At 37.0% G+C, this 18,771-nt stretch overlaps 2 protein-coding genes across 3 annotated transcripts; both read left to right on the forward strand.

Moving 5' to 3' along the window:
• The first annotated feature begins 6,688 nt into the window (after positions 1-6,688).
• On the forward strand, positions 6,689-14,590 carry vps37a (VPS37A subunit of ESCRT-I). 2 transcript variants are annotated; one of them, XM_008413201.2, is made up of 13 exons: positions 6,689-6,945; positions 7,026-7,174; positions 8,509-8,583; positions 8,950-9,067; positions 10,324-10,427; positions 10,621-10,846; positions 11,556-11,626; positions 11,718-11,845; positions 11,941-11,999; positions 12,086-12,154; positions 12,368-12,511; positions 13,159-13,247; positions 13,387-14,590. In XM_008413201.2, the coding sequence occupies exons 1-12, from the start codon at positions 6,886-6,888 to the stop codon at positions 13,237-13,239; spliced, it is 1,284 nt and encodes a 427-aa protein (XP_008411423.1). In that variant the 5' UTR covers positions 6,689-6,885; the 3' UTR covers positions 13,240-13,247; positions 13,387-14,590. The 2 variants fall into 2 exon arrangements, with proteins under 2 accessions (XP_008411423.1, XP_008411505.1); XM_008413283.2 differs by having other exon boundaries at positions 6,690-7,174.
• A 104-nt stretch (positions 14,591-14,694) lies between these two features.
• On the forward strand, positions 14,695-18,771 carry nsmce1 (NSE1 homolog, SMC5-SMC6 complex component). Its single transcript, XM_008413089.1, has 8 exons — positions 14,695-14,802; positions 15,814-15,936; positions 16,264-16,385; positions 16,489-16,566; positions 16,758-16,904; positions 17,805-17,921; positions 18,366-18,492; positions 18,697-18,771. The coding sequence occupies exons 2-8, from the start codon at positions 15,819-15,821 to the stop codon at positions 18,729-18,731; spliced, it is 744 nt and encodes a 247-aa protein (XP_008411311.1). The 5' UTR covers positions 14,695-14,802; positions 15,814-15,818; the 3' UTR covers positions 18,732-18,771.

Below are 18,771 nucleotides of genomic sequence, written 5' to 3' on the forward strand. Positions count from 1 at the left end.
TTAATTGTTTTCATTATAACAATCATGTCTTATAATTATTCAATATTTTCACTGTCTTATGAAGTTTTAGTTGGACTAGTATGCTGGAAAGTTCCTCGTTATCAATTTGTTACAATTTAATTTGTTGTATATTTGGTATGGATTAAGGCAATATTTGGGCTCTTTGCATCTATGGCGATGACGTCACATCTCCAGGAGCTAATGCGGCTCACTTGTTTCCGCTTTGAGTTACCATGACTGCTAGAAAAGACTAAGTCGTATTTCAGATGCAAAAAAAAAAACAATACTATGAACATTGTTGTCTTCCTAATATAATGGGCYTTTAAGTTTTCATTAATTTCCAAGCGATCCTGAATTAAGAAGATGGTGACTTGTAAATATTTGCCACTACCAGTCAAAGCTAACGCTGCACAACAAACGCACAGTCTCTGGAGCTGTGCGTTTCAAACTTTCACTCCGGATCAGCCTAAAAATACCGGGGATATGGATGGTAAAAAAAGGAGCCGTCCCTGAGTTATTTCCATGGAATCACTTCTGTATTCAGCCTGAAAAAGCGAGTGTATGGGAACGAGTGAGCAGACCAGAGCCAGACAGTCGAGCAACTGATCCGCCTGTACATACTGCTGTAAACATCGTCCTATCTGACCTCTTCACAAGAAACATGCAAAGGTAATAAAAYGAAATAACACGGAGACCTTAAGGGACACGGTGATATTTTTCTAAAAGCAGCAACTTTGAGCCTGAACAGCTGAACCAGATCTCTGACTACAGAACTGCACTACTGTTAAGCTATGAGACTTGTTGTGCTTGTCAGGCTTCGGAAGCTAAAAGCCCGAACCGTAACCCCCACCCCTTAGTCTCGGACACTAACGACAATAAAATAAGATAAAAACATTGTCCGTTAGAATGTTTAGATACTTAAATAGCACATTTTTACAAGAATAATGTCAGAGAATATTGCCTACTAGCATAAGCTAAGGTTAATGTTAGCCACAAAGTTTAAGTAAAACTCACCTTTGTGTCAGTGAATGTATAACGAGGCGTACATCTTAAAACCTTTCTCCAGCTTACTTGTTGGGGCTTCGGATCGATGTCCAAACCTTGGCCCAGCCCTGCAAGCACCTAGTGTAAAATGATATTTTTATTGGATCGGAAACAATCGAGCCGCTTTCCCCCGAACGCGGAAGCTGAGGTGCAAAGAGTCCATTGCATCTGAAAAATATCCTTTAAAAAACAGAAGAAAAAGGCAAATTTATGGAGAGGTTATTTCACCATTGCAATGTTTTTTTCTTCTTGTTTTATATATTTCTTGTAAAGCTATAAAAAATGTAATTAAGAGAATGATGATAATTCTCACACCGCAATAGCCGTATATTTGTCGGATTCATGTATTTTAGTGAATTCATTTTCACGCATGAAATTTTTTAAGAGAACGGGGTGTTTACTGGGCATGCGCAGAGAAAGGGGTTTCATTGATTGCTCTGTAACGGCCGAAGTTTTTTTTTTTTTTTTTTTTTTTAAATAAATAAATAACTTTACATGTTCCAAAAAGTGCGACAGACTGGCAACCTGTCCAGGGTGTATCCCGCCTCTCGCCCGGAACGTTAGCTGGAGATCGGCACCAGCACCCCTCCCGACCCCATTGAGGGACAAGGGTGTCAAGAAAATGGATGGATGGATGTTCCAAAAAGAAAAAKAAAACTACAGAGGAGGACCACGTTGGYAAGTTTACGGCTCTAAATAAAATGAAAGACCTGAAGTAGAGGGATTTATGCAGTATTTGGAAATGACGATTAAGCTAGCAATAGATTTAGCTTATCTAGTCCTAGCAAGTTTTAACTGGATATAAAATTAAAATACATAAATGGCTTTGCTTTATATCATGTCGTGTTTGCGTGATAGGGTCAGTTTTTGTGTCCTCACAAGAAATTAAATGTTTTCAAATCACAAATTGTTTAATAAAACTGGTTATATTTGTAACATAATCATTCTCTATTGAGCACTAAAAGTAAAACGTGTGGAGCTTGGCTGTGAAGTGTGAAATGCTGCCCCCGTGTGCAATAATAGTCTCCCTGCGGGTAAATGTGCTAGACTTATGACAGATTTAATATTGAGTCAAAACAAMGTTTTTTAATTGGAATTTGATTATTTTCTTTTGTTGTGTATCTCTTATCAGTAGGAGTCAGTAAACTATGCAGTATAGCCAAGTGTCCTTAAATATTTGATTAGTCTAGTGAGCGGAACGCTTTTTRTTGTACCGTGTTGTGTCCGGAATATTAAAGGTCGTACCGCATCGTGTTTATTCAATTTACGGAACTGTGTCGACACTCAATAATACAATTATTTATTTGTCGTATTGAGCACCCCTTGACTCTATGTCACTGCAGTGATTCGTCAATGTGTTAAAGTACTGTTTAGGAAATAAACCGGCTCATGTACACGAGGGTCATTCTGAAGGAGACGTCAGAGCACCCTCAATGCATTCTGGGTATTTAGGAATCAGAATATAACTTAAAAACCTTGTTTGGAAACATTTTAAACGTCGGCGCTCTGCTGTTTCATCAGAGTAAACTCATTACTATTTACTCGCCGTGTTGTTTGTCATAATGTCATTGCACCATTTCTGAGAGCGAGGGTACCGGAACTCATATACTCTGTCGTYCCTGTTGTTTGTTAAGACTATACTTTCAGGGATCATTTCTATAGTTTTTGACTTGAGAAATGTGATTCTAATTTGTATGGTCTCGCTAACCACGATGAAGAGTCGTGATWTTCCCTTCTGAGCGTGAAGCGGATRGAGAATAATGATTMATTTCATACGTTTTCTATCATTGATGATCGTTCTTTACTTCCTTGTGGAGTAATGAGGAAGGGAATATGGTCAGAGTGGTTATCCTTGCTGTYAAAGAAAAAKTATAAGAAAGTGAAGGTTTGCAGTGATTAAATCAATATTGTTTTAGCTGTAGCCACTGTGATCAAGTCTTCAGTTCTGTTTTTTTTAGCTAATTAGAGGAACTAATTTTAAAAACACAAATTTTCTAAGTACAAACGGTTTCATATTAAGATAAATACATTTTCATGGATGAAGTTTACAATAAAATGTTGACTCTGTTTACATTAAGTAAAAAAACTGCAGTATGTTCTCACAGAGAAAATGCTGTATATAGAATATATAAATATATAGAATATATATGTATATAAAATATATAAGGAAGAAAAGTCATACACAAAGTGGAACAACTCTTACAGAGATTCGAGTCCTGTCTTTCATGGTAAAGAGCCGTTAAGAAAAACAGATTTCTCGTGAACCACGTCACTAGTTTGTATTGAAAGTACTGTTCAAGAGTTTTATTTTTAAATAGTGAGGTACATGATTTTTAGATAATKTTTCTTTTTGAAAATTTTGCGTGTAACAGTGTGATGTGGAAGAGAATATGAACGGTTTGTTTTTCAGTGTGAAGGAAATGTAACATATTGTTGACAGTAAATAATATTCAAATGTGACATTGGATTTAACCAAATAAAAAGTATTTCACACCAATTCAGACAGAAAAAAAAAATTCTCATCAAATTAATGACATGTATTGCAGATCTAAGATKTTAAACTCTGCTGTTTGCCATTAAGCATAAATTACAGAGGAAAATCCTAATAAAAGCTGCCTTACAATACTTAAAGAATAATGCTTGAATTTAATATGTGACTTATTAGACATACAAATAGACATTTATGTGCTAAGACAACTAAAAACTGTTGATGTGTCATTTTTCAGCGGTGGTTCTTCATCACGTAGCTTTTTCATAACGTTACAATTTTGATTGTTCCATGCGACTTTTCCGGACGTGCCAAATTGTCCCGTATGCTGCGGGACATCAGGACACCCTGACTGAGACTGGGTGACCAGGAAATGACATCCTGTGTTGTTTCAATTATTTGTTAAGACTATACTTTCAGGGATCATTTCTATAGTTTTTGACTTGAGAAATGTGATTCTAATTTGTATGGTCTCGCTAACCACGATGAAGAGTCGTGATATTCCCCTCTGAGCGTGAAGCGGATAGAGAATAATGATTCATTTCATACGTTTTCTATCTTTGATGATCGTTCTTTACTTCCCTGTGGAGTAATGAGGAAGGGAATATGGTCAGAGTGGTTTTCATTTTTGTTAAAAGGAAAATAAATAAATCTGTACATCTAGTCCCAATACAACAAATTCTTACTGTTGAAATTTAAACACAGCGTTGTCAAAATCCCCAAATTTAAGTTCACCACCTAAATTTAAGTGAGCAATTGTCAATCAGCTACTGATTGGATAGTTACCAGATCAGTAGGTTCTGCTCAGATCCTTAGACTGCCCAGCTGCCAGATCAGATGCTTCAACACTTAGGGTGGTGCTGCTGATCATGCTGAAAATAATTGCTTAGATCAGGGGTGTCAAACTCATTTTCATTTTGGGCCAAATCAAGATCATGAAGGCTCTTAAAGGGCCAGTTGTGCCAGAATGCACTGATAAAACCTGTTCACAAACTGTTAAAATGAAATATTATTGAATATCTTTTCAGTCCCTCCTGGATTTTGTGATTCTTTTTGTGACTTTTTGCAATAAAAATCAAAGTGTGAAAAACAAGGTGTAAAAATCAAAGTGTTTGAGGTACTAATTTGGAAATATTTGCGCTTATTTATGACRGTAAATGAGAATTTTATTACTCGCTGTGTAGAGTCCACCTGACTCAGGGTTTTCACTTTTCTTAGACCTTTATTAAAAAGGTTAACGAAGATTTAACGTCAACACCTGATATTAGTCATTTGTTTTTAATCACTTTGCTATCACTCAACCACAATCGCTTCGTCATTGAACATCATGTTCAGGTTTCTCCGTGCTCACGAGGGATCATCACTTCTCATCGTTATGGCTTAACGAGACCATTTAAGTGCTCATTTCTCAAATCCACAAGTCAACTAAGATCTAGATGAGGTAACTGGAGAGACTGACTGACAAGGCACCAACCCCAGGTTGGTAGTACGTCTGGGTGAGCTTTGCTCCTGTATAGAAGTTCTTTGAGTGTTTGAATGGCAAAAAAAATGTATTAGCAACGAAGAAAGAGTTCTATACATAATCACTGTAATGACAACTCATTTCAAGCTCTCTCTGAATGTGCTGATGATAGTAAAAAAAATACAAGAATAACGTAAAATGGCCTGTTGAATGGTCTCTTAGACATAAACATAGAAATTTGCCAGGTTTCTTCCAGCTGGTCCCAATCACAGCCATACTGGAGATGTCACTGTGATCCTGAAGGACGGACAACCAAACTCATGTTTGAGGCACGGATGGCTCTGTGAACCACCTTAATCCGTATCAGTTCCTAAAAGAAAGCCCGAGATCTCAACAACTACGAATAGTTTAGGAGAAGGGTACATTTTGTACACAACTTCCCAAATGATGCCATTTTGTTCTGTATAAAAAGACGTTAAAAGTTGGTAGTAGCTGTTCCATCTCCTCCTCTATCCTAGAAAGACACGTGGTTAGATAAAATGGTGCTTTAAAGAAAGAAACTGTGAAGATGGAAATGTTTCCTGGCCTAAGCTGGAAAGAGGACAGGATTAACCACAGGATTAACCACAGGTTTATCACTAAATAGAAGAAGAATAAAACCCTTGAGGAATGTCCTGTACCGAATTAAGTTCCCTTGCCAGCCAATGAACTTTGAGTTATTGAGAAGGACACTCTAAATAGTTCTTAGAGGTCTTACCTCCTCCGACTTTTATTTATTTTTATTACTGTTTTTTATTTTTTTCATTTGCTATTTTATGGTTGTTGGTAAAATGGTGAAGAACTTCTGTCATCTTGTATTGTTTTTAAATGGGCTATATAAGAAAATGGGCTATATAAGCAATGATAATGCCATTTATAGTTAGATCAGCGTAAAGTCACAATGAATAAATGAGAATATTATTGAGAAGGTAATGTATTTCAGTAACTCTATTCACTCAGTGTTTCACATTATAAAGCTTAAATCCACACAGACGAATGTTTTCACATCTTTATTTGCTTAAATATGACGATTTTCAACTTAGTAAGATTTCTAATAAAAAAACATTTTAAAACAGAAATGTGGGCTTAATGAAAAGTATGTTTAACACCTGAGGTTATTTTCAAACTATACTTTTAATCTAACAAATGAGCCTCATGATACATACAGTAATGAAAGCAGTTATGTGCTATCCCGCTGTTTTTATACATATATATAACTGTGCTTTACAGTAATCTGCAGGTGTATTCCTTTTGGGCTTTCTCATAATTTGTCATGTTCCAATCAAATTTTAATGTATTTTATTGTGATTGTATTTAACACACCAACAAAGATGAATGTGAGGTGAGCATAGTATAATATCGTTTGCAAAAAATCTTATCAATGAGTAGAACAAGCTTGAATAAACAACAGGTACGCATTATTTAAAAAGAAGTGCTTCGTTTTAATGTGACAAAATGTGAAAAAGCTCAAACGCTAATGCAAGGCACTTCACATTGATGTTTAGCTTAAAATATTTCACTGTATTTGTATTATGTACATTTATTTTAAATATATATATTTTTAAATCTTGGCTTTCAATGTATTTTGTAAGGCTGATGTGATTTTTTTTGTTTGTTTTAAATCCAAGCTATTATTTTGGAATATGACAGAAACAGGAAGTTGCGTTTTACGCACGCTACGTATCGTCATAGGTAAATAAGTTGGCCAAGCTGTTATTAGTTGGGCTGTTGTCTCCATATTTTCTTTCAGTTATATTAATGACAGGTCGAAAACAGCGCACGGGCCTTCAAAAACAGAAAAGAGCTGACATTTTTATTATTCTGTAACACATGATATGTCTTTGTAACGTCAATGCGAATTATATTTTGTGAAGAGAGGAAACGGGAGTGTTTGGTTAGCCAGCTAACAGGGGTTAGCAACACAAATCTCCACGCCGTTTGCCTCTAATGCCCACTCTCTCCTTCATCTATTAATTCGTCGGCCTTTTACACTCTGTCGCGAAGTTCAGTCGGTTGTTTCTCCCGGGGAGAATGAGCTGGTTTTTCACGTCGTCTAAAGGCTCCGGACCTATCCCTCCTCTCAACAGCCTACAGCAACAGAGACAGCGGCAGATCGAGTCGCTGAAAGCCGCTCACCCCAGGTAACGTCATCGATGTTCGGTCACCCGGAACCCAGCTGTCGCGCTGGACAAGAGCTTCTTAATAACAATGTTTAAATTGAAAATATTTCTCCCGGTAATAAGAACCCCTTTGCCGACGTGGGTAATTTTATACGACACTCAAAACTGTTTGTGTTAGCCTAGCTAACCTTCTGACTATGTAATATCAGAAGTACATACTGTAAACGGAGCTCTCTGCTTAAAATACTTCATATTTAAAACTATTGCTTGGACAGTTTATTGAACTCTGTCACAGTAATTTACTACTCCCGATTATTAAGGAACGTCACCACCAGCGTAGTTACAGAGCAGCTAGTCCTAAAGTAGGAAGCTGCCATTCACTGTGTTAGCTGTGAAGCTAATTTAATCCATCCGTGACAGTTCCAGCGTCTTATTTTGGTCAGATTGTACAAGTTGTGGCCGGCTGGCCATGTCCTGTGATCACTCCTGAGTTTGTCACGCATGTAGTTTCAGGATGAGCTTGTTACTGCTGGAGATTAAAGTATTAGCTTTTGTTTACTAGGAGTAGTAGCACGGCTGTGGCAGATTAATTTTTTTCTCTTCGGGTGGTAGTAGAAAATTGTTAATATACTTACAAATGACAATTTACCATCCTGACCTGATGGGTTTTAGTTGCCCAAATATGTGTCGTAAATGAGATTACATAAATAAAAAAAATAAAAAAAGCAAAACCCAAGTATTTAAATTATAGTCCATGTGATTGGACTCTCTCATTTGACTTATTTGCAAACTAATGAAATGTTTTATTTTTGTTTTTTTTAGGACAGCCACTAACTACAGTTTTTTTTCCCTCGGTTTTTATTCCACATCATGTTTTTGATTAGTCAGTTACTTCCATGATAGACAGTAAAATTACAGTTTTGATTGAAATGTTCAGGGCATTATAAATACATTCTGAAAAATTCTGGACTCAGTATATATTAAGATGCTTATAAAGTGGTGTAGCTTTAAAGAGTCTATATATAGTCCTCAATATGATCCTGGGTTACATGCTAAATATTTCCAAAATGAAGAACTTACACCACTGTCTGTCTACATATACCGATGGCATGTATTGTGATGCTCTCAATAGATGTTTCAATCCATAAATGTTTTATAATTTCTTTATTTTCTATGGAATCCAAAACTATCATCCATCCAAGCACATTTTCTCTTTTATGTAACCGTTCAAACGTATTTTAATCAGTTAAATTTGGCAGGTAAGATGATGTTTTTTGTAAACCTGTCATTCACAATGATTCATTGCTCTGATTTTAGTGCATTTTTAGTACAACTTTTCCCCCTCCCCCTTACAGCCTTGCAGAAATCCAGAAAGATGTCGAGTACAGAATACCATTTACAGTCAACAACTCCACCATTACTGTTAACATGTGAGTATATCTTTAGACTTATATTTGTGGTTTAGGATGTTTACCCACTCATTTAGTTTTTTTCTGTAACTGGCAACTTTCCACTTTGTACATCAACAATGATTTCTTAACAAGGTACTAGAAAATAAATCGATGATATAAAAAGTTTTCTGATTTTTAGCCTCTTCCAAACGAACAGTTCCAGTATGAAACTTACTGAACCAGGTTCATGTAAACATTATCGGGTTATTCTTCCTGGTTATTCCCTTTTTTTTTTTAAATATTTGAAATGCATGATAAACAATATTTCAAATATTACTTTTACTTGTTTGGATCCCACTAATTCAGTGTCTGTAATACCAATTCTGCTTGGTGTTTCTCCCACAGTTTGCTGCCTCCTCAGTTCCCTCAGGAGAAGCCGGTGGTTAGCGTCTTCCCCCCTGTTGGTCATCATTTAATAGACAGCAATAATGGCACGATGATCACCAGCCCCCTCATCACTAATGCAAGTATCTGCCTCTCATAAAACAGTGTGTTTGCTCGCATTAGCAGAATAAACCAGCTAAGAACATCTTTGACGTATGGATTTAAGCATTCCAGATGCTGTATTCAAAATGGGATTGTGAGTTTTTACTAAAAGCCAGACTACAGGTCAATCTGACCAATCCTAAAAATGACCATTATTCTGAAAATATGGATTTAAAACATTATTGTGAACCAAAGTTTTTATAGTTGACTAAAATGAACAAAATGATAAACACTGAAATTGAGAAAACATTTTTAACTGAAATTAATAAAAACAAGGTAATTGATGGAACTATAATATACATTTATGAAACTAACTACAACATTCTGGAATTATAGCTGTAATCCCATTCATTTTTGTGTTTATTAATGTACTATCAGTCTTTCAAACTGATGTGAAAGTGATTTTTTGTTGTTTATTTTTCACATAAGCTGTTTATATCAGCTGTCGGCAAATTACGGCAGTCCTTAATCATCTTGCTAGTCCACAAAATGGTGACAGCAAAAGTTGGGAGGAAACGATGGATTTAGTTGGTTCTTCAACAATAATTGAATACATTTTGTGAAAATAGTGTATTCTTTTAAGTGTCCATTACTCAGTCATGTATGAGTAACCATAATGCAATACTTTGACCTTTTTGAATTCTAATTATAAAATTTAACCAAAATCTGAAAAAACTAAAAATACCACTATAATTAATACAAACTAAACTGAAACTAAACAATGTTTAACTAATGATACTAACTAATGAAAACTTGCAAATCCTCTCGAAAAACTAATAAAAACTGAATTAAAAAAACCACAAAGTCACAACAAAATAAAAGTAAACTGTATTGAAAAACCCCGAACTATTATAACCCTATCATGAACTCAGTAAGTACATAGTGGAAGCATCGCTGTAGGAGCGCCATGACGCTGCTCACTGTAGCCACTGTAATAAAGTCTATCATCTGACTACAACTGAAACTGAAATGAAAGTTAAAGGAAGGTGGTTTCCACCAATAACCACTCAGTGCGACGGAGAGGATGACTGTTTTCTTTACCCTCAGTCAACCTTTTCATCACCCCAGTCACATCATAACGCCATTTTGGAATACGGATTAAATCATTTTCTATCTTAATTTACTTTTATCTGTTACTCTGATTAGAGGCACCAATAAGAGTTTTTTTTTCCTTTTTTTTTGTTGTTGTTGTAAAAGTCTGACTTCATTTTTGTCTTGTTGCGTATGTTACAGTTCGGTATGCACTCAGATCTGGGTAAAGTCATCCAGAGTCTACTCGACGAGTTCTGGAAAAGTCCACCCGTCTTAATGTCTGCAGGTCCTGCAGGCTTCCCATAGTGAGTGTCACGCTGTCTTGGATTTCTCTGCATTTCCACAAAGTATTTTCCATACTGATTTTATCCAAGAAACGGGTGGAGCAGCTCTGATATTAGTTTGGTATTGGCATAGAGCGTCAGTAGCCTTTCTTTTGACGTCCTACGCATATCTCAAGGTGCATTTACTTATGTTCTCCCTCATGTTTTGCTGCAGTATGTACAAGCCATCGGGCATCGCTCCTTACCCCTCCCAGGGTTTCCATTATGGGCCCCGTCATGTGGGTCCCAACCAGACACCGCCGCCTGCTTCTGGTGTGGCTCCGTCTCAGGCCCCCATGCCTCATTCGACGGTCGACATCGCTCACGGCCTCCCRCGAGCTCCAGCCCCGTACGGACTGATAACCGAGCTGCCGCTCCCCGTACCAACCGGAGACTCGCAGGTACACTGATTATGAAGCTTAGAGTGTTTAAAGTAAGTAAGTTATTTTAGTCAAATAATTAGTATTACAAAAATGTCCTTTGAAACCTTTGAACGGTTGATTATCCCTCATCCCTCTGCAGCTGATGCTTTAGCAGCACATCCATGTAGAAGCTATGCTATTTTTATTGTTTCCTCGCAGATCAGGCAAATTAGACGCTGCTCTGACTCTGGATTTTCTGGTTGGTCTCTATGGCACCAGCCAGACACATAAGCGGTGTTGGGAAAATGTTTTCGCTATTGTAGCACATGTTGTCGTCGTCTCTTGGCGATGGACCATAGGTGATTATCACAGAGAAAAAGCTGATTCTAATTTACATTATGGCTCTTTGTGGCAAAACATTTTTCAGGGTTTTTTTTTTTTGTCGATTGAGATTATTTTCTGTCATTTCACAATGGCAGAAAATTATCTGCCATTATTTTCTGGCCGAAAAACGATTACAAAGTAATCATTGCTTTGTAATCATTACAGAGTAATGATTACAAAGCAATGATTGCAGTTTGTGTTTGTCTTTTGCTTACATTCAAAGTACAACTCTTAAAAGTTTGTGATTTTTACGCAAAAACACTGTCAAAAAGCACAGTATTCACGCAAAAATAATGTTAAAGCAAAAGACAAATGGGAGTAAAATAAGAAAGTAAGGCAGCTAAACTGCTTCTTTCTCTTCCAGGTGGGACTGAATGGACACATTTACAAGATGCCTGAGATTCCAGAGTCTTTTCCTGAACTATGTGACAAAACGTAAAGAATATCAAATTTACTATTTACATTTTTTTATGTAAACAATTCAAGCCATTGTGAACTTAAGTTGTCTTCCCTCCTTCCCCAAAAGTCTGACTCAGTTGTCAGACATGTCTGAAAACGAGGACGTCCTGCTGGAGTTCTTTGTGAGTTTGCCGCAGCTCAAACAAGTCACGGGTGACAAAGAGGATCTGGTCAACAGCATAGTGGAGATGGCCAGTGAGTTCCTCTTCTGTCAGTCTTTGTGAAGAGATTGTTGCGGAGTTTACAGGTTTTACATTAAAAACAAAACCTGTAAATCTTGTTTCTTGCAGAAAAGAACCTCCACATGGAGCCACAGCTGGAGGGAAAAAGACAAGAGATGCTTTACAAGGTCAGCCTCCGGCTCCTGCTTCCTTTCACGCTTGTCACTTGTCCAGCTGCTCACGTTGTGCTTTCTGTCCGCTGTTTTTCGCACAGTATGAACAGCTGACTCAGATGAAGTTAGCCTTTGAGACAAAGATGCAGAGACAGCATGAACTCAGTGAGGTAAATCGCTTCACTCTTCACGCCAGGCTTTTATTTCAAAGAAATACCAGGCATTTGTGTTGATGATTTATTGTTTTTCTTTGCACGTCCAATTCTATATAACACAAACTTGTGTGACATTTCAGGAATATTCTTTTTGCCACGATAAATGATGAATTGACAAAAACATTTGGAGATTATCCTGTTTAATTTACACCGTTTTACCCTCACCAGAGTTGCAGTTTGAGCACTCTGCAGGCTCGGCTAAAAGTCGCAGCCCACCAGGCAGAGGAGGAGTCGGAGGAGACGGCTGAAAACTTTCTAGAGGGACGCATTGATATCGATGAATTCTTAGCTAGTTTCATGGAGAAGAGAACGGTGAGAGAAGAAACGTGGTGGTTTGGTTTATCATGTTTGGCATTAATTGTTTTTCTCTCAAGTTTTCCTATAGTGTGTTAGTTTTCCAGTTCTAGATATTAATAATGGAAAACAACATGACTGGATAAATGAAGCGGTGGGCACTGCTAGCTAAAAAGTTACCTGCGTTAACACTAAAGCACGAATCATAAATATTAGTTCTGCTAATGTGCAACTTAAGAATTTATCTACAAAAATTAATTTAGCAGGAGCTAAATTAAGTTTATATTAAAAACAAAACTTTGAAAAATGTAGTAAACATTTCAAATTTGGCATTAAAGAGCTAAATGAAAAATTTGCTTTGCTATTAGCGCATTGACAGATGAATGCAAGACTGCCCACCACTGGATACATGTCTGTTTTGTCTTTACTATCAATATTGTAGTTTCTAATTGAGAAAAATATTCATTAATTAGCAATTGGTACACCAAAGAGTATTGGGGTTGAAATTCTTGCTTTTAAATAAAAAGTTTTTGTACCATGATGATTTAAAAGAAAAAACAGACATTACAGTAAAGTATTCTGGAAAGTTAAGTGTGACATTTTGAAATAAAACAGTAAAATTTCACATAAAGAGAAAATCATGCTTGATGTTTTTCTGTCTTTAGCTTTGCCACAGCAGAAGGGCCAAAGAGGAGAAGTTGCAACAGTCTATAAACACACATGGTCATTTCCCTCCCAGTCACTAAAACACAAGGTACAACGTCAGTCATCTGCTTTCTGATAAAGTGAAACTTTGTAGTTCTCAGCTGACAGTTTTGCAACAAGCAAAAAAAAACCTTGATTTTCACAATCTTCTCATTCAGCTCCTGACATCGTATTTTTTGGTCTTCCAGGATTGGTGTTTTTTTTTTTTTTTTTTTGTGTTTTTTTCCTCTCAGCCGACTGCTGCCAACAGAAAACGAACGCATCAAAAACTTTACAGGCGCTGAAAGCACACCAAGTCAATGACGGACAACTAGCAAGACGTTGGTGACGATGAAACTTTGGAGGATGAGCGTCACTCACGTGGAAAACGTGCTGACGCCACGGAAACGCCCGAACACGTTGTGGATAGTTTTGTTTGAGCTTTCCAGTTGTTTGACAGTGATGAAATAGAGTTTTGTTCTGGGACTTATTCCACTTTTATTTTTCAGCAGGGGACGCCCACATAGTATCAGATTGTTTGGTGTGAACACTTTTTGAAGAAAGTACAAAGGCTTGGCACATTTATCAACAAACGTAATAAGTGTAAGGTAACATCACCAGGAAAATATTGAGCAAGTCAAACATCAGTATTTATACTCTGGTTATATGGTTTTGTCCTCAGTGGTTTCACTTCTTCTTTCACAGAGATGCTGTGCTATCCCCAAAAACTTTTACAACTCCTGGTTGCTAAGTTAACCAGGCTAAATTCAGATTTAAAAAAAGGCAGGGTTGACATTTGACTCCTGCTTTTTATAGGAAAACTGTAAAACTAGAATTTCTTTGTGAAAGGATTTGATTTTATTCTGAAAGTGAACCCTAAGATTGTCGGTGTGTTTGCATTGACATTGATTATTCAATATTGAGTCACAGAATAACCCAAAAATCATTGAGTTAAAGAGGAGATAAAATACTGTACACCATCTGTGTATTAAATATCTGTAAAGATTTCTCATTTTTGAGCATTAGTAAACTTTACTAAAGAGTACTTGTTGTCACGTGGATAATTTAGCCACAATATTACTTCGGCACTACCGTAGCTGAGTCATCTCTTTCACTGCAAACACACTGATGATCTTTTTTTTTTTTTTTCTTCTTACTTGCACAGTAATGACACCTAAGCTGTTTCCTGACATCTTTTGAACTTGAATGCTACATGGAAAAAAAAATGAAAAAGAAATGGGACAATGTTGGGGGAATATTAGGGGAAAAAATATGTTGCGGGAAAAAAAGCTTAATGGCATCGAATACTGTATTTAAATGTTAATAATAGGCTATATTATAATCAGAGACTCAGACACCTTGTATCATATGTTCTTATTTAATTTGTTAGAGTAATAAAGCCTTTAGAATAAGTCTGGTTGGTGCTCTGTTTTAATGTAATGTTGAGAAATGTTTAGAATGGAGAAATTCCCAGTATTTGTCAATGACGTTCAGCGATTTTGACACAAACCCGTGTGCTGCAGCGACGTGACGCCCCCGACCAGCAGGCGGCGCTAATTCTTCACAACGCCTCCAAATCTTCAGGAAGACAACACGGAAGGCGCACTGTACTGGAAGCGAATCAGGTGAACTTCTTATTTTCAGCTTAAATTATGAAGAAGGAAAAAAAAAAAGAAATAATACAGTTTGAACAGGCGGCGCAGCATTTAGTTAGCAAAATCAAACAACCTAGCATCACTATGGCGCCGAATGTGAAAGTAAACGTTTCTAACTGTCGTTCTTGTTTTTACTTAACGGAATCCAATGGACCAAATGTAACGTTTTTTCTTAGTATTGTTTACTGATAAGTTGTGGGTCAACAACTTGATCACTCCTGTGATTCAGTAATGCTTCCGAAAATACATTTAAAAGGATTTTGCCCACGCTTCATAATTTACAATAGTTTAGTGATCCTTTCGTCACAAGTACAAAACCTCTGCACAGAATTGCTGAGTTGGTCGAGGTTTTAAACCTTTTCCATGCTTTTTAATGCCAGAAGTACACTTATCAGTGGATATCGTAGCTAATTTATTGCTTAACCTGATATAAAGTACTTGTCTAAATGTGTTTCACAACAATTACACATACAAGTCTTTTTGGGGTATGTCACTTCCAGATTTACACACCCAAATGAAGATTTCTCCTTTTGGTGTCACTTAGCTCTGTAAAACAGTTCAAGCTCTGGCAGCTTGACTGCAGAGTGTCTTTGAACGTAAAATCCTTCAAATTCAAGTCCTTCCACAGATTAACAATTACATTTAGTCTTGCTTGGTACTTGGTCTTTATATCACATGAATTTGGTTCAAACTAGGGGTTTGACCCAAAGTGCAGCACAGGGTCCATTTCCTGCCCTTTCAATGATTTTGTGCTGCCCGCTTGAGTGACATTTCCACTGACAATTTTAAAATGGAAATTGTTGGTACAGTGTATTAAATCACCATGACTATATAAGTATAAATCATTTAGATGCAATATTTGGTAGGCTATATTATTGAGGGCCATGCTTTAAAATTCAGCTTGTGACAATAAATTTGGACACTTGAATGTAAAAACAGAACATGTGCAGTTTCTATAATCACGGCGTCTCTGTTTGTCAGGAAACATGTCGAGACTGCTGGGAGACGGCCACCGGAGGTTTCTACAGACCCTGATGGCCGTTGGCATCACTGACGAGCAAGAAGCAAGGGCACTTTATCAGCACTGCTGTGACACACACAAGAGTGAGTAACTTTTCTACTTATGTTAAAGAAAAATTAATAATAATTATAGGCAGGTGCTGATCCAAAAGTAACAAGAAACATCGTTTCTCCAAAAATGTTCACATCAAGAGGATTCTGTGTTGTTGTAATTTCAGCCCCCAATCGGAAAATATTAAATGAGATCCAAAAGGAAAATTTATGCAATGTTTTTTAGATGATGTGATGAAAAGAAGTAGAAATGTAACATCTAACATTAGTTGATCTGTTTACAACATGAATTAAACAGTTAAGTCTCAGAAAAAAATAGTTTTCATTTCTTTTATTTTACTTTTTTTTTTATTTTTGCAGTGCAGTGTATTCCTGACAAACTGGATGAGTTTATTGAAGCCATCAACTCCAGGCTGCAGCCCATGTTCATGCAGATCAGAAAAGGCATGTCTGAGGAAAATGGCCATCAGTACTATGCCTTGGTCAGTACTTTTTTGCTTCAGAAACACATGTGCTGGTAAAAGGCCACTGTTTTGATTTGTTTTATCAGATTGAAAATGTCACAACCTCTATGATCCTCTGCAGGTCAACATGGCGGAAACCGATATCACCAGGATGACGTCAGATTACGCCGACAACGAACTGGAGCTGTTCAGGAAAACGGTGAGAGAAGTCTACTCACTTTTAGCTCCCAGGTTTAAAATAAAGGAACTAAATGTAAATGGAATATCATTTGTATTGAAAGTATTTTTTAAACATCATGTAGCATCCGCTTACTGGGTGGGTGAGAATTGAACTTATTTTGGGGGTTTTGTTTAAACCCAGAAATGTATTGTGAATCTCGTCTAATCCAGCTGGACCTAATTGTTAGCTCTGAGAACGGGTCGGCCTCCTCCACAGACATTCTGAACAGCACCGACACCATGACCTCTAAAAAACTGAAGAAGAGTGAAACGGAGCACCTTCTGACTCGGCTGGTGCAGGACAAGTGGCTTTGCGAGGTAAAACACTCTGTCTTTCTGCTTTGGTTGGTTCGTTAAACAATTTAGCAACAACAGGGTGTTCATGCCTCCTTGAAATGTCTTAAATTCATTGGAACAAATGTAAGTTGGGCCTTAAATAAACTAATAACAGGTCATAAATTTTATCATAGCTAGATGATTCAGTTTTGTGTGTAGTTTTTTTTTTTTTCTTATGGGATTTTCTGTCAAGGTTTTGAGTCGTGCAGACATTGCATTTTGATTAGAGGCTATTGATAACTAGCTGCTAGCTAACTAGCTGGCTGGACTATTGCATCCATCATGGTACGTACAAATGAATGACCTGTTGGCTGAATGACATTTGTTTTTGCCACTTGCTCACTTCTTCTGCCAGTCCATTTGAGCAGATTTCCCCAATCATCATAGCTTATTTTTCTGTTTAATTTAATTCAAGCTGGCATTAAAAAGTCTTGGCCTCGACTTGCTAAAATATGCAGATTCCCTGTACACACCCCTGCCCATATGCAAGCTTTAATTATGTTTCAGTCAGCTGAAGCTTTGGCCTGAAACTTGTTTCGTTCTGGTACAGGATGCATGGTTTTTAATTAGTTTTTTTTTTCCTTACCATTCTTCTTTGCAAAATAACCTGAAATCTGTCGGATGTAATGAAGAGCTCATGTAAACAGCAACCTAACCGTCGTTTTAGGCTGATGTGCTGATGTCTTGGTAGGCTTTCCAGTTCAAGATGTTGACTTGATCGGTGTTCTTTGAGATCGTCTCCTAATCTAAGCTGTTTTTCCACAATATGTATGGTTTCTTCATAATGCTGTTTGTTCATTAGTGTTCCATAAAGCACACTGGTATTTCGGACTGGTCAGTCCTGTGTGTCTGGTTTCACCTGTGGCTGATTTCTGAACCTAGAGACGTGGGGAGTACACTCTGTCCACTCGATGCATCATAGAGATGGAGCCGTATATTCGCACAATGTATCAAGACCAGGTCAAAGTGTGTCACATCTGTCACAACATCGCCTTTCAGGTAATTTAAAATAAATTTTAATATTATACCACTACACTGCCTGCCCAAAACAATTTTTTTTTAATATTTCAAAACAGAAATACAATGTACTCTGTTTGGACAGTTTCTCTTTCCTGTTTTGGTGTGGCTCCGCCATCTTTATTAGTGGTTTTTTTGAAAGCTATACAACATTTTAGTCTCAATTTCTTCAAATCCCTTCACATTATGCTTATGGAAATACTTTGACTTTCACTATTGAGGATTTTGGGGGATTTTTTTTGGACAGACTGTGTATAAAAGCCTAATTCAGTTCAGTTCCTAGTTTTATTCAATTCATTCCATGAAGTAAAAACACATACCAAATAAATCACAAGCTTCCTTTAAGAAAAAAAAAAAAAAGCTTTAAAACTAATTCAAACASGTACAGTGTGTAATGCTTTGTTGCTCTTTTCTCTTTAACCAAAGTGCCAGATTTGTGAGAATCCCTCCTGTGGAATAAAAATCCACAACCCGTGCGTTGCCAGATATTTCAAAGGAAGAGTGGAGCCACGCTGTCCAGCTTGTGACGACTTTTGGCCGCATGAAATCCCCGGTACATATTAAACATCATAATTAATATTATGCCACTACACTGCCTGAGGCGTTTTGCTTTATATTTGGGAAACAGCACTGCATCCTGTGCATTTTATTTTGCTGGTTTTTCGGGAAACGTTTAATAGCACAGATATAGAAAGACAGTGTAAGCACTCAGTCAGTGTTTTCCCTAAGCTTCATACTCTTTGCTCTTCTTTTGCAGAAGTAAGAGGGCTCCGTTCTCAGTCCAAGAGATGAGTTCAACGTTGTTGTTTTTGTTTTTAACAAAATGTTGTTA

Source organism: Poecilia reticulata, linkage group LG1, assembly GCF_000633615.1.
Source record: "Poecilia reticulata strain Guanapo linkage group LG1, Guppy_female_1.0+MT, whole genome shotgun sequence".
NCBI classification, from domain to species: domain Eukaryota; kingdom Metazoa; phylum Chordata; class Actinopteri; order Cyprinodontiformes; family Poeciliidae; genus Poecilia; species Poecilia reticulata.

Excerpts from the sequence above, each read along its gene's own strand:
- nsmce1 (XM_008413089.1), top strand. The coding sequence starts at position 15,819 with ATGTCGAGACTGCTGGGAGACGGCCACCGGAGGTTTCTACAGACCCTG. Across the intron at positions 15,937-16,263 it reads CTGCTGTGACACACACAAGA|TGCAGTGTATTCCTGACAAA; the intron begins GTGAGTAACTTT and ends TTATTTTTGCAG. Across the intron at positions 16,567-16,757 it reads TGGAGCTGTTCAGGAAAACG|CTGGACCTAATTGTTAGCTC; the intron begins GTGAGAGAAGTC and ends CGTCTAATCCAG.